General features: G+C 55.6%; 1 protein-coding gene across 3 annotated transcripts in view; it reads left to right on the top strand.

Moving 5' to 3' along the window:
- Positions 1–14,981, top strand: part of ECE1 (endothelin converting enzyme 1) — a 126,708-nt gene that overhangs the window by 80,697 nt on the left and 31,030 nt on the right. For all 3 annotated transcript variants that reach the window (XM_059915446.1, XM_059915454.1, XM_059915437.1), the window contains exons 5-8: positions 8,749–8,870; positions 10,569–10,715; positions 11,832–11,897; positions 13,035–13,226. In XM_059915446.1, coding sequence (XP_059771429.1) covers positions 8,749–8,870; positions 10,569–10,715; positions 11,832–11,897; positions 13,035–13,226 — 527 coding nt within the window. The remainder of the gene's footprint in view (positions 1–8,748; positions 8,871–10,568; positions 10,716–11,831; positions 11,898–13,034; positions 13,227–14,981) is intronic.

The raw sequence follows: 14,981 nt of genomic DNA, 5'->3' as shown, positions 1-14,981 counted from the left end.
GCCTCTGCTTCAGTCACCAGGACCTGGGTTCAAGTCCTGGTTCTGCCACTTACTGTGTGATCTTGGGTCAGTTACATAACCTCTCTGAGCTCTTGTCTCATCAGTACAATGGGAACCATGCCTCCTCCAGGTTTGGAAAATTAAATGGGAAGATATCTTTAAAGCGCTTTACCTGGGCCAGGTGTATTGTGGTGGCTGCTGTCTGTGTTGGTGTTACCATTATTATTTACCCTTGACCTTTGCCCAGTACTTTTTTTTTGCCAGTTTACAGAGCTCTTTTGTAGATATCACCCTATGTGACGCTGTAGGGTAGGAGCTAGGAAACTGTTGCTCACCCTGCTTGATAGACGAGGAAACTGAAGTCCAGAGAGCTCCTCAAGACAGGCTAGCAGGTGGCAGAGCTGGGACTGCCTGACTCCTGGTCACGTGTCCTTTCCCTGTCCCACACCACCTCCACCAGGTGCCAGGGGCAGTACGGCTCCCTGCCCATCTTGTTGGGGAGAGCCTGCAGGAAGCACGGAGCTCTGAGAGTCTGAAGGAAAGAAGGAAAGAGGCTGGCACTTGCTGAGTGTCTGCTGTGTGCCGTGCTCTGTACCAGTCTCGTCATATCCACTGCCTCCGTAATCCTCACAGCTACCCTGGGACTTAGGAACTGTGGTTCCCATTTTATGGATGAGGAACCTGAGAAAAGTTAAGCTTGCCAAGGACACCCTGCCGTCCAGGATGAAGAGGGACTCCAGCCAGGGGAAGCAGTTAGCACCCAGAGGGGATGGGGGAGAAAGGCGGACGGGCCCTCTAACTCCCCAGTCAGGTCCAGAACTGGCCGTTGTGTAGGACCCCCATGGGTCCTGATCCTGCTGGTTCTAGGAGGATCTTGGGTCTTATCAGGAAGACCTTGGGTCTAGGCCAGGACCGAGCCCATCCCCCTCCCCTACCCTGCTGGCAGGAGTCCTGGACCCTGGCCTTACATCCCCCCTGTCCCTGAGGGTCAAGGTAGGGGTGGGGGAGTGCACTGAGCTGGGCACGGAGCAGCCAGAACCCTGACCCCGGGGCCGGGGCCTGGTGGTATCAGGAGCGAGCCCTAGCATGCTAGCTTATCACGTGTGGCCTTGGACGAGTGACCCGGCTTCTCTACAACTTAGTTTCACTATCTGTGAAATGGGAATAACGGTGCCACCTAACCCTCAAGGTTACTCTGGGTATTGTCTCACTGTGATGGGTCAGAGTGCTTAGCACAGAGTCTGGCACCTAGTAGGTGCTCGGCAGAGTAGGACTGCCCTTCTCAGTGGTGGTGGGTGAGCTCCAGCCCAGACATCTCCCTACAAGCTGTGTGACTACAGAGAGGCTGCTCAGCCTGCCTCAGCCCTTCACCTATGAAGTGGGAACTAACTGCGAGCATTGGCAGGAGTGTTCTAAGGATTAATTGGGTGGTTGAAGAAAGAGTAATTATTGCTTATTTTATTTCTTATAGAAGCACTGATAGAGCCTCTTATCAGGAAAGGAGGGATAGGGTGTATCCATGACCATGCTGGGTTGTTTACTTGTATTATTTTATTCACGCCATGGAGTATGTGCCCATTTTACAGATGAGACTCACAAATACAGAGGAAACATATTTCCTAGGAAATGATAGAGCTGGGATTCAGCCCCAGATCTGTGAGGCCTCAGACCTGTATTCTTTCTTTACTGATTCTGCTGTGCACACAGAGGTCACAGAGCAGCCCACAAGTATGTTTGGCCAACCTCCTTTCCCCCAAGGCTGCTTGATTTCGTTCTCCAGGCCAGGTGAGACCTGGCCGAGACCTCATGAACACAGTAGTTGGGGTCACCTCATGTCGTAGTGACCGAGAGCTTCCCCACAAGGCATATCCTGGCAACCCCTCTCCCCGGGCTCACTCCCGGAAACCGGTCTGGATACGGCGCCTCACTTATGGGCCTTGATACCTGGGACTTTGATACCTGGAAACTCCCGAAGAGGCAGGAAGTAGGTGAGTGGGTGACCAAAATATGCAGGAATGTGGGCCAGTGCATTCTTGGGCTTAAGGCCAGGCTGGTTTCAGCTCCCCCAAGACAAAGGGGTCAGCCAGCAGGCCTCAGGAGGGAGCTGGAGCTGGCGGGGATTGGAGCACACAGGGGCGCCCCGCTGTCCAGGCTGGCCTGGGGGGCGGCTTCTCTAGAAGAAGAAGGACAATTCAGAGGCCAGTAAGGATTGTGTCAGCTGGCCAGGCAGGACAGCTATTACCATCAGCTTGCCGTGTGACCTTGGGCAAGCCACTTCTTTCTGTGAACAGTGAGTTTACTCTGGCGCCCTCAGAGGAAATCCAGGCAGATCTGTAGCAGGTGGGTTGAACTGGGCCAAGGACCACCGTGGTGTGTTCTGGCTGCTTGCTGGCTGGAGGGGGGTGACCTCAGCTGCATGAGGCACAGATGCCTCTCCCAAAAGACACTCTGCCATCCACCCAAGCTGACAGCTTGGGCGGTCCTCGTAGGCTTTGGGGAGACAAGAGTGTCCTCACTTCATCAGAGGAAAGATACAGCTGGACCCGTCACCCCTTTGGCTGGGCCTTGCCTTAGGCTTTGCAGCTTATGCTTTTAACACAGACTATTCTGCCATCTAGAATACCTACCTCACCCCCTCCCAGTCCTTCAAGACTTTTGTCAAACCTGCTTCTCCCGTTATGCCTTCTGTGGATACCCAAGGGCCTCTCCAGGCTTGAGCTACAGTTATGTTTTGTGTACTTGTCATATTTACTACATTTTATATTCTAAGATTAATCACGCAAAAAAAAAAATTGATGCCTGCTTGTTGTAACAATTCAAGTAACACAGATTCCATAAAGAAAAAGTTAGTGGTTTCCCTTTCTTCCGCTCCTGACACCGGTCTCCCTGAGAAATACAAACAGAATCATTCCAGTAGCATTAAATTTGTCCATGTCAGTGACTTGGCAGTTAATCATGTCACCCTGTGACATCTCTTCTATTTTCATTTTGATCTGTTTTTCCAATATTTACTGTCTAATGTAGTTTCATCTTCCTGTACACATTGGAAATTCTACGGACAAGCTCTGCATCTGAAATGCTTTCTATCCAATATCACGCCTGCAGCAGCAGGCCTTTCTTTTTCTTTCATGTTTGGGGAGTGGTGAGATGGGCTGATTGATAAATTGATCCAAGGATGGGAGTGGGTATCGGGGGCTTCTTAGGGGTGGCTGGACTGCTTCAGATCTACCTCTGGTTTTCCAAGCCAACCTGCAGAAGAGGAAAGGGAAGCAGAGAGAGCTTAGGCCTCTGCTCTGGCCTCAGCCACTCACTGGTGTGACCTTGGACCGGTCACCCAGCCTCTTGCCTATAAATTGGCACCCACTGGTGGAAACGGCTGTGACAAGATACACACATGCAACCATACCCACACACAGAGGAAGTAGCTCATTTTCTCCGGGAGGCTTAAAAATGCGTGGGTTCAAATTCCGGCGTGCCGCCCATTAGCTCTGCCTCCATAGGCGAGTTCCTTCGTCTCCCTGGACCTCGTTTTCCTTCTGTATGAAACGGGGTGACCGTATCCACCTCAGGGTGTCAGTGTGGTGATGAAAAGATCCCAGCACACAGCCTAACGAGCAGTAGTCACCAGTAAATGGGAATGGTCTTATCATGATTTTTGTTCTTCTACAGAAAAAGGCACTGCCTTATCAGCGCCCCCTCTTACCCTCACCGGATGGGGCTCCTGAGCCCTGTGACTGTCTGAATTGTGTCTGTGGTTTTATCTAAAACAAACGCTCGTCCTGCCCTGATGTGGAGTCGGGGCCCCACAGGCTCCTGGCCAGCCGGTCTGGCTGCAGCACAGAGGGGGGGCAGTGCCACAGAATCCCAGGAACCCCCATCTCTGTAGCCTCCCAGCTGCTGGAGCATTTGTTTCTCCCCAGGAGTGATGTGGGAAATGGTGTTCCAATAAAAACTCCCAGAGGAAGAAGCAGGCCGATTAAATGCTATGCTATCTTTCCTCTCGGGGACTTTGGGGAAGTGACTGAGAAAGTTTCTGGAATTTGGGGTCCCTAAAAGGAAGTACCCAGGCAGTTGGAAGTCCTATTATCTGGTCCTGGGCTGCCAGATTGTTTCCAGACCACTGGGGCCCTGGAAGTGCCACCATCTCAAAAATGTGGCCCGCTGCTGGGTCCTTGATGCTGCCCTATCCATTCCTCCTAGGCTGCTCCCTACTTCTGAGAAGTAAACACGGTCGGGGGGTGTCTTAAAGGAAACCAAGCTTTTCCTCAGGAGAAAATTAACTGTGCCTGACTTCACTCTGAAACCCAGCCTCCTCCCTCAGGCTGAAGTGATGGATGCCTTTCTCTGTGTCACTCCCAGACACGCCTTCATTCATTCTCTCAACAGTTACATACTGTCCACTAACTGTGTGCCAGCATCCCTAGGTGCCTAGGATCCTGTGAGGAATGACAGTCTTTTTTGTGTGTGGAACTTACATTCTCACAGGGAAGACAGACAATAAACAAATACATGAGTTAATAGATAACATGGTTGTGAACAGTTAGGGCCTTGAAAAAAATCAAGTAGGATGCAGGGCCAGAGAAGGGGGAGGTCATGGTAGCCACGGTGATCAGGAAGGATGGGCCTGCAGAGAAGGGGACATTTGAGCAGAAGCTTGAATTAAGGGAGAGAACAGACCACAAGGATGTGAGGGGAAGAGTGTGGCCAGCAGGAGGAACAGTGAGCACGGTGGCCCTGGGGTAGGAGCATGGAATCGAGAGGGAAGGAACAGAAGACAGGCTAGAGCTGGCGGCCAGGAGGTGGCAGGGCCCAGATCATCCAGGACAGTGTCTCTCAACCTTTTTTAATGACTGCTCCCTCCCTAAAATTTTAATACCACAGATATACTACTGTATGCTTGTTTCTGGACTGTATGTATGCATAAAAACAATAAGATGTTTCTGGGGACTTCCCTGGTGGTCCAGTGGTTAAGACCCCACACTTCCACTGCAGTGGGCATGGGTTCAGTCCCTGGTCGGGGAACTAAGATCCTGCATGCCACGCGGTGCGGCCAAAAAAAAAAAAAAAAAAAAGAGTAAGATGTTTCTGCCATCCAAGAACTAATTCTCTCCCCGCCGTTAGGAGCAATATTGCCCCAGTTGAGAATGCATGCTATAGGGCCTTCTAGGCAATTTTAAGGAATGTGTATACTCCAGTGCCTATTTGAACTGAAAGTATTCAAGACAGCAGCTCTGTAAACTCCCCCGAGGGTTCCACTTGGATGTTTCATAGACATCTCAAACTTAAAACATCTAAAACCGAAGCGCTTATTCCAGTCCCCGAGCCTACCCTCCATCCCCAGTTTCCGCATCTTAGCACCCCCTTGCCTCCTATTTCTCTCACGTTCCCCCTGCTTCTCACCCCTTCTCTGCTGTCACCCTGGCCCAAGCCCCCACTATCGCTCCATCGCTCACCTGGTCTGTTGCAGCGGCCTCTTACCTGGCCATCTCGCTTCGGCTCCTGTCCCCCAAGGAGCCTGCCAGGTCGTAGGTGCCCTGTGAGTGAGGAGGAAGGAGAGGAGGTGGAGAATGTGCCATGGGTTGTCCCGATGGGCACAGGAGCCAGAGGGCGGCGGTGGGGCAGGGGAGGAGCTTTACCTGTTCCTGGGGCTCCTGCCCCAGCCGGCGTCAGCTTGGGAAGCCGGGGTGAGGGAGGGGGAGGACACATGCTAACCCCTGGTGGGGCTCACACTCCTGTCCATTCCTGCCCGGCCTGCCTCATTTCCTCCCCGTGCAAGCCTCCAGCGGTACCGGGCTCATCCCCCAGATAGGGCATCCTTCCTCATCAGAAGCAGACCCTGAGCTCTGTTCTTTCATCAAGTGTCGCTGAGGGCCGCCGTGTGCACGCCGGTGCTGGGGGAACAGGGGCGACGAGGACGTGCACTAGTGAGTGAGGCAGCCCCAGCACAGCCCCCACCGACACTCCACGTGCAACTCGTCCTTCATCCCCAGGGCTCCGGCAGGGAGTTCCCAGGCCGCCCCCTGCCATCCTCTCCAGGCCCCCTGCACTTTCTCCTCATGGCAGTCGCCCCACGTACAATCAGATGCCTTGCGATGCTTGCACTGCTGTCTGCCTGGCCCGCCAGGCTGGCCCCGTGCGGGCAGACCCATGGCCGTGTTGCCTGCTGCCTCCCCACACCCAGCCCGGCAGCCTCCAAACCTTCAGAACTTACTAAACATTTGTGGGGAAACAAGCGGAGGTAACAGCCAGGGTGTGGAGCTGAGAGGAAGGAAGTTTGACCTTGACAGTGAAGGAGAGAGGGAGGCGATGCATTCCCCCTCCTCTCAGCGATCATATGGGGCTTGTGTACAGGTGTCGGGGAACGGGGGTTCCGCCTGGAACTCGCTGTAATCGGCACAGCCAGGCTGTTCCTTGGGAGTCTTTCTTTGGGCCTCTTATCTCGGTGGCCTTGGGGCCATGGAGGAGGGAGATGCCAGGCCCTTTCGTGGGCCAGAGCACACAGAACACGCCTCCCCCGACACTGGCCTGGCATTTCAGGGTCATGGCCAGAGTCAGATGCTGCTTCTGGAGTCTGGTGAGCAGTGATGATTCTTCAAAAGCCTAGGTGATATAGCTGATTCACTTTGTTATACAGCAGAAACTAACACACCATCGTAAAGCGATTATACTCCAATAAAGATGTGGAAAATAAATAAATAAATAAAGCCTAGCTGCTGGGGGCGGGTGTTGTCACAGAAACGAGGCCCCTGGGAGGGGCTCTGCTTTCCCTCATGTTCTGCTTCGTGAGTCTGAGGAGCAGGGCGAAGTCAGCTCTCCCCATGTCTGCGCTCCCCCTCCAGAAGGCTCTTCTCATGCTCCAGTAGGGTCTGGGGGACACTCGGGTGTTTCCAGGGCTCAGCAGTGGTTGCCTGTGGTCTCCAGGGCTGTGTGTACCCTCCACAGATCCTCGGCACCCAGGCCCCTGGACCTCTGTCTCTGTATCTCCCTTCAGCTAGCCCCAGGCTTGTCCCATCCCCTGTTGAGGGCTGTCACCCTGACTGCAGCAAGACGGGGGCTGATGCTCTCTGACCATTGACACCCGTGATGCTGTTCATGGTAAGAACTGGGGGGCAGAGGAGCTCTCGGGAGAGGGGCTGGGAAAGCTAATTAGGCTGGTCAGGAAATGACTCCAGCCCTTTTGAAACAGGCTACACCAAACATTTCTTTTCTCCCGTGCCTTTTTATGCTTCCTTGCTTTTCCTCATACTGTCCACTCCCCCCAAACCCAGTACCCTTTCCCCTCATTTCTACCTGGTGGGTAACTTTTCATCTTTCAGAACCAGCTCAAATCGTAGAATATCCTCTGGAGAAAGGCCCCCCCCCCGCCCCTCCCCACTCCACCAAAGGGCGTGACTTTTCTCTGGGTTCCAGAACCATTTGCGTTAGTCAAAGCACTATCTTGTCTTGAGGTCATATCTTTGCATGTATGTGTCACCATTTGACCATGAGCTCCCTGGAGGCAGGAGCGGGTCTTAATCGTGTCCATGAAACCTAGTGGCCAGCCCAGTGCCTGGCACCCAGTAGGTGCTCAGGGTTGAGGCCCTTTGTGAATGAACCTCTCAGGAGAAGCTTCATAGGCAAGATGGCCTCTGAGAGGCCTTGAAGGCTGAGTGGGGTTTGACAGTATCCTATGCAGAAGGCCAGGGGGAGCTTTTTCTTTATGTGTTTACTTGTTTGTTACTTGTGTCCTCACACTGGAAAGGAAGCTCCATGGAGACAGGGACGTTGTCTTTTTTGTCCCCAAAGCTGGCACAGAGCCTAACACAGAGTGCGCAGCTAGTACCCGCTCAGTGAATGAATGGATAAAGCTCTGCCGGAAAAGGAAGCAAAGGAAGGGGTTTCAGGGTCCAGGAGGGATGAGAACGAAATGAGGAAAAGTGGCCAGAGCAGTGAGGAGTTCCCCAAGCGGGGCGGGGCGGCAAAATGAATGGCGGGAGCGGAGGGAACCGGGGGCCCGGCGGGGTGGGGGTCTGGAGCAGGGCTCTGAGAGAAAGGCAGATCCTCTGTGCCCTGGACAGCAGGAAACCATCACCTTCGCTGGCTGCAGACGGGACACTGCCCCCACTTGTGCCCGTGCAGGAGCGTGGCCTCAGCGGTGGCATCCCGGCCAGGGCACCAAGGACAAGGAGAAGGGACAGAGGCTCCCGCTGCCAGGGACTGAAATGCCGCTTGTGGGGGACGGGAAGGGACACGGCGAAGGGCCTCTGAGTCAGCTCTCAGTCTGATGAACATGCCCGGCCCCTCTGAGGAAGAAGCGGAGAGTCAGTTTGTAATGAACGGGGCCTTAAAGCTTCCGTCCAAGCCCTGTCTTTACCACAAGAAAGGTTCTCTGGGATCTGAAAAAAAAACCAGACAGGTCTCCGTCGCACGCACCGGCCGGGGGTGTCTGGGTCACACGCTGGCCGGCAGGGAAAGCAGACTGTCCTCCCGTTGGGTGGCCCATGCTGCCAGGCCAGGGGCACATCTGAGAACCCATCCAGCAGAGGGGGAGAAGCACAGTCTCCTTACCTGTGCTCAGCGAATGAGGAGCCCTCCAGTCTGCCCACGGCGGTCAGACGCCCACCGCGGCGGTTCCTCACCTGCGCTCACGGGCCCAAGTCCCAGCTCTTGTCACAGCTGAGAACACCGAGGCTCCAAGAGGGACTCGCCCAGGGCCACCCAGTGTGCAAATGGGGGCGTGTTGCAAACTGCTGTCCCTTGTCGTTCCAGAAAACTCCACGGCCAGTGTGAGCGAGGCAGAAAGGAAGGCCCAGGTATACTACCGTGCATGTATGAACGAAACCAGGATTGAGGAGCTCAAGGCCAAACCCCTGATGGAGCTGATCGAGAAGGTGAACCCCTATGCCACATCTCCTCCTGTCCCTACCCCCTTCCCCATCTCCTGCCCTTGCCCCCTTCCCCCTTCCCCCATCTCCTCCTGCCCCTGTCCCCCATCTCCTACCCCTGCCCCCTGTCCCCCATCTCCTACCCCTGCCCCCTGCCTCCCATCTCCTCCTGCCTCTGCCCCCCATCTCCTACGCCTGCCCCCTGCCCCGCATCTCCTACCCCTGCCCCCTGCTCCCTTCCCCCTTCCCCCATCTCCTCCTGCCCCTGCCACCAGCCTGTCCCCCTGGCTTCTGCCCCAGCTCTTAGCTGCCACCAGGGCCCAGCCACCTCAAACCTCCAGCCACCTCGCCCAGCTGGATCATGGAGTCTGTCTGCTGGCGTGTGTCAGGTTGTCTGAGTGAGTGTGTGTGTGTGTGTGTGCATGCACATCTCTGTGTAGGTGGGAATGTCTGGATGTATTTGTATGGGGCTGTCTGTCACATGCATGTATCTCTGGGTGTCTGTGAGTGGGACAAGGGCCCTATTTACAGGGAAGATGTTTCTCTACGTTGCTGCTTCTATTTCCTCAGCGGGCATGTTTGTGTGTGAGGGGGGCTGTGTTCTGGAAGGACCAACAGAAAGTCTGGGATCAGAAACAGAGCCCTCCCTGTGAGGGGGGCCACGCTGACCCGGGCCCCCCCTCACCCTGAGCAGAATGAGGCTTCTTCTTCCTGGGCACCTTCCAGTCAGCCTTGGATGGACTTGGGGGTCGGGGGGACGCCCAAGGCTGGCCGCGCTGCCCAGTGCACACAGAAGGGTGGCCATGGGTGTTTTCGGGGGAACTCCTGCTCCCCGGAGGCCCGCCTCCTAGGTGGGCTCAGGGGAGGCACTGCAGCAGGGTGGGGAGCTGTGGGCATCTGGGACGGGACAGCCCCTCGCCGCTGGCACAGGCCCCACGTGCCAGCACGTGCCCAACCAGGGAAGACTGAGGAGATGAAAAGCATCCCAACTCAGAGAGAAACTCTGGTAGACCTTAACTCACCAAACTTTTAAAGAATAAGGACCCTTCTTTTATAGGCACAATTGAATTTCTGCTTTAACAGGAATTACATTCATGTGATTGAGTATGCAAAAGTGAACAGAGTACAGGAAAAGTCTCCTTCCCATCCCCATCCCCAGCTACCTAGGGAGCAGCCGCCGTATGTTTTCATGACTGGTCAGAAACCCCTAATGAAGACAGACCAGGGACTTCCCTGGCGGTCCAGTGGTTAGGACTCTGCCCTTCCACTGCAGGGGGCGTGGGTTCAATCCCTGGTCAGAGAACTAAGATCCCACAAGCTGCACAACATGGCACGGCCAGAAGAAGAGAGAGAGAGAGAGAGAGAGGAAGGAATGAGGGAAAGGAGGGAGGGAGGGAGGAAGAGAGAGAGAGACAGAGAGAGAGGGAGGAAGGAAGGAAGGAAGGAAGGAAGGAAGGAAGGAAGGGAGGGAGGGGGGAGGGGGGAGGGGGAGGGAAGGAGGAAGGGAGGGAGGGGGAGGGAGGGAGGAAGAGAGAGAGAAAGAAAAAAAGGAAGACAGACCAGCCCTTTCATTTACTCCTGAGGCTCAGAGAGGTCAGAAGACTGCAGAGGGTCACAGAGCAAGTGAGCCGCAGAGTCAGAATCCACACCCGGTCTCCCCCGATCCCGCCTCATCCCCTCCCCGGCCCCCCTCCCTCTCCACAGCTCGGGGGCTGGAACATCACAGGGCCCTGGGACAAGGACAACTTCCAGGGCACGCTGCAGGTGGTGACGTCCCACTACCGCACCTCGCCCTTCTTCTCCGTCTATGTCAGCGCCGACTCTAAGAACTCCAGCAGCAATGTGATCCAGGTGAGGGGCCTGGAGGCCCGGGGAGAGGGCCGGGCCTGACCGTGAGGGCAGAGCTGCCCTTGGGCGACAGGCTTCTGGTTTCTGAGCTTGGTTATTTCTGGAGGCTCCCAACTGTGAGATTTTTGCAGGCAAGTTGTGAAAGGGCAGGCTTGCCTTCCTTGGGTAGGTGGGGGTCACTGCAGCACAGGTGAATCTTTGGGGTTCTGATTGGTTACTGTGGGTCCCAGGAGTGATGTCAAGTCCTGGGCACAGCTGGAGTCACCTCCCGGTCACCCCAGCTCAGTCTCTGGCCTTTGTGGCGCTGCTCGGAATAGCTTTAAGTCCACCTCTTCCTGCCAGAGCCTGCCCCAGACTGAGTATCAGCACACCCAGGGGACCCCAGCCCTGGTCTGCCCACCCTCAGATGCAGAAGCGAGAAACCCGGGTTGGGGGTCCTGAAGGCTAAGTTCCCACCCACCTCTGCCACTCACTCACTGCGTGACCATGGGCAAGTGCCTCAACCTCTCTGAGATGAAATTTCCTTATCAGTCAGATGAACTATAGCAACACCTACTCTAGGTATGTCAAGGTGTGGCCCCAGGCTCTGATAGGAGCTATCAGGGATTGACCCTCCCTACCTGCCCAGCACCCAGCAAGGCCCTCACTGGCACTCTCTCCTTGAATCCTCATTCCAGCTCTGCGGGTTTGATAGTTCCCCTATTTTCCAGGTAAAGAACCTGAGGATCAGACAGGTTCGGCAACTTGACCAAGGTGACAGTGGCTCTGGACTGCTCACCACCTTGGGAAGTGTTTAATGAAGCAGAAGTGCTCTGCCGAGGCTAGAAGGAGTTTAAAGAGGAGGGTGGTTCCATCTGACCTTCAGAAGGGCCCCAAATCCCCGCGGCTGACCACATGTGTAGGAAGGAATGTAGCCCGACATGTGTCTGTCCCCTCGCTGGGGGGCCCATCCCAGGGGTGGCCTCGGCTACCAGCCTGTGCTCCTCCTGGGGCCTGAGCTGCTCCTCCATTGCCATGTGCCTGCTGTCCCTGGAGCGGACGGAGACCGCGCGCAGGTGTGCGTGCGCAGGTGTGCGTGCGCAACGGGAGATCCTCTCTCACCCCCGCCTTTCTCTTCAGGTGGACCAGTCTGGCCTGGGCTTACCCTCGAGGGATTATTACCTGAACAAAACCGAGAATGAGAAGGTAGGTGTGCCTCTTCAGAGAGAGTGGCTCCCGCCCAGACCACCTCTCTCCATGGTTCGTCCTCCTTGGTGTTCCCTCAGTGTACACACCTCTGCGGGTCTTTGAAGCTAGAGGAGCATAGAGGTGTCGCTTACCTGGCAGTCCCAGGCAGGGGAAGGGTATCATTTGTCCCCATTCTAGAGTAAGGCTCTTGCATATTCAGGCACCATGGGCACAGGGGACAGGTGTCATTTGTCCCCATTCTAGAGCGAGGCAATGATAACGCCCACCACCTTATATACCCATCACCTCTGGCCTTCCCAGTAACCCTGCATATACTGAACATCTCTGAACTTCATTCGCCTTATGTGTCACATGGGTATTATTTTTACCTGGCCTGTTACAGAGGAGGAAATAAGGCTCAGAGATGCTAAGTGACCTTATCAAGGTCACACAGCCAGTCGTCAGTGGTGAGGCTGAGATTCTCATCCAGATCCGATAACTCCAAAGCCCACACCTTTCCCTCCCCCTGGCTGCCTCCCGTGATGTCCTAGGGAGACCTGGCCTGAGGTTCGTCGACTGTCCATTCATGATCCCACCCACTTGTATTGAGCAAGTGCCTACCAAGTGCCTGATGCTAGGGAGATAGTGGTGAACAAGACCAGCTTGGTCCCTGCCCCATGGGGCTTCGAGTCTGGGAGGGGAGGCAGATGTTGAGTAACTAACCACCCGATTAGAGGCACGATGATAAATTGTGAGAAGGGAAGGGTGAGCTGAGAAAGTAACCTGGGGACCTAATTCAAATCTGAGGGCCTGGTAGAGCAAGGGTGGATCAGAAGTGCGTTCCAGGAACTGAGCGATGGCCCCATTGGTGGCTTCCATGTGATGAGCATCGAGGAGAGAGTATGGGCTGGGACAGCAGGGACCAACCCACTTGGGGACCTTTGTGGGCTTTATCCTGAGGGCCATGGGGAACCAGTGAAGGGGTGCACTGCCAAAACCATTCTTGAAGCTGGTTTCCAGCGGGTGTCCTGGGTGAAACCCCCCAGCCCCGTGGCTCCCTGCACGGGGCTGCAGCTGGCCTGCCCCGCCCTGCCCCCCTTGTCCAGTGGGCAGTGGGTAGCAGCCACTGACGGATGGGGGTGCTGGGTCCCACAGGTGCTGATGGGATACCTGAACTACATGGTCCAGCTGGGAAAGCTGCTGGGCGGAGGGGACGAGGACACCATCCGGCCCCAGATGCAGCAGATCCTGGACTTTGAGACAGCGCTGGCCAACATCACCATCCCCCAGGAGAAGCGCCGGGACGAGGAGCTCATCTACCACAAAGTGACGGCAGCCGAACTGCAGGTAGCTGAGCTCTGCTGACGCGGAGGCTGAGGCAGCACAGAATTCAGGATGGAGGGCACTGGACTGGGGTGTTTACACCCCCTTCACCAGACCCTCAGAGCAACCCCATGAAGCAGGGATGGTTGCTGTCCCCAGTTCACAGACGGAACTGAGGCTTAGAGAATTAGAGTTGCCTGCTGAAGGCCACATAGCCAGGGACCAGCCAAAGCCAGTCTCTTGCCCTATGCCAGTCTGCTTTTCTGAAACCGCAGCCACCTGGGGAGACTCTGTGGTCATGATAATACTGGCTCACATTGATTGGGCATTTCCAGTCTCTCAAGCTCAAGTACATCAAGCCTGATGCACAGCCAGTAAACGTGAAGGTTGAGTTCTGATGTCACCTCCCTTTTCCGAGCCAGGAGGTTAGGTGATGTGCTCAAGGCCTCTAGGCTCCTAAGTGGCAGGGGAGCTGGGACCTGGACTCAGGCTTGGCTCACTGGAGCTCTGCTTCTGACCACGACCCCTGGTGACCTCCTGGAGCTGTAACAGGGTTGGGGTCAGAACTGTGACGCTCTCTGCACTGGGTGTACCCTTCTGAGAAGTCGATGTCTCTTCTGTAGGTCAGCCTCTACCAAAGCCTGCCCCCTGGTGGCTGCTTGGGACTTGCAGGTAGTGAGTTGATTGCCTGCCAGTTCCTTCTTTCCAGTTCATGGCATGTTGGTGTCTAGCCTTCCCCCAGGCTCTGGGGTCACAGAGGAATCAGCAGAATGGCCTTAGTCAATCTTCCTATTTCCTGCCATCGCCCAGGAATGCTTGGCTAGGCCATGCTTCCCTGCTAGGAAGAATGTCCAGGCCACCTGTGTTGAGGCTTCACTCTTCCTCTGCCCAGCCGAGTCCTGCCCATCCATTAGAGTTTGGCTCATTTCTGCTGCTTTAGGGAAGAACACCTAGGTCCCTACCCCTTTTTCTCTCTCCATCCCTCCCTCCAACAAGTGTCTGTGGGGCTACCTTGGGGCCTTGCTCTTGACGTGCTTCCAGGCGAGTAAGGGACACCAACGAGGAAACAAGCTCAATCTCATTGCCGAGTGCTTTGGGCAGAAGAAGCAGGGCACTGGGGCCAGGGGCAGAGCTATGTCAGGGAGGGTGAGTCTAATGAATAAGTGAGCAAGAGCCAGGCTGACTGAGTGTCCCAGGCAGAGGTGCAGCCCACACAAAGGCTGGGGATGAGGGCAAGAGAGCCTGGCCTCCTTCTGGGTGCCAGCTGCCCTTTAGGTCCCCAGAGAAGCTGGCATCAGGGGGAGTGGTGCTGAGTGGATTGTTATGGAGATCAGCAGCCTGTGCTGGGCACCATCTGGCACTGTTTTTCCGCTCCGAGGCCAGGAAGTCGAGGGAGATGCTGTTTGTGCAACATGATTTGGTTTGCTCCAGCTGCCCAGTTCTCAGCCCAGAAGGGCTCCAGCAGTCCCTCCCCCCCCCTGCAGTGGCCACGAAGCCAACTGACAGCCCGAGAGTGGCCGAGAAAGCACAGTAGCCCTGGGCACATCTGCCCCAGCGTGGCTTGCAGGCTCTGCCCCCAGATGTCTTTTCACCATTGCTTTTGCTCTATTCTTCCAAGCAAGCAAGGAAAGGCTTTTCCTCCCTCCCAGCTACAGAGCTGCCAGGGTGGGGAGGATTTCAGCAGAGGCGGCAGCCTGGAATTGTGTGAGTCCTGGGCTTGGAGTCAGAAGACTGCTCTGGCCCAGCCCCACCGCGAGCCTTGGGCAAGTCACATAACCC

Source organism: Balaenoptera ricei, chromosome 1 (genome assembly GCF_028023285.1).
Source record: "Balaenoptera ricei isolate mBalRic1 chromosome 1, mBalRic1.hap2, whole genome shotgun sequence".
Lineage (NCBI taxonomy): Eukaryota > Metazoa > Chordata > Mammalia > Artiodactyla > Balaenopteridae > Balaenoptera > Balaenoptera ricei.
This window is presented reverse-complemented; position numbering and strand designations above follow the sequence as displayed.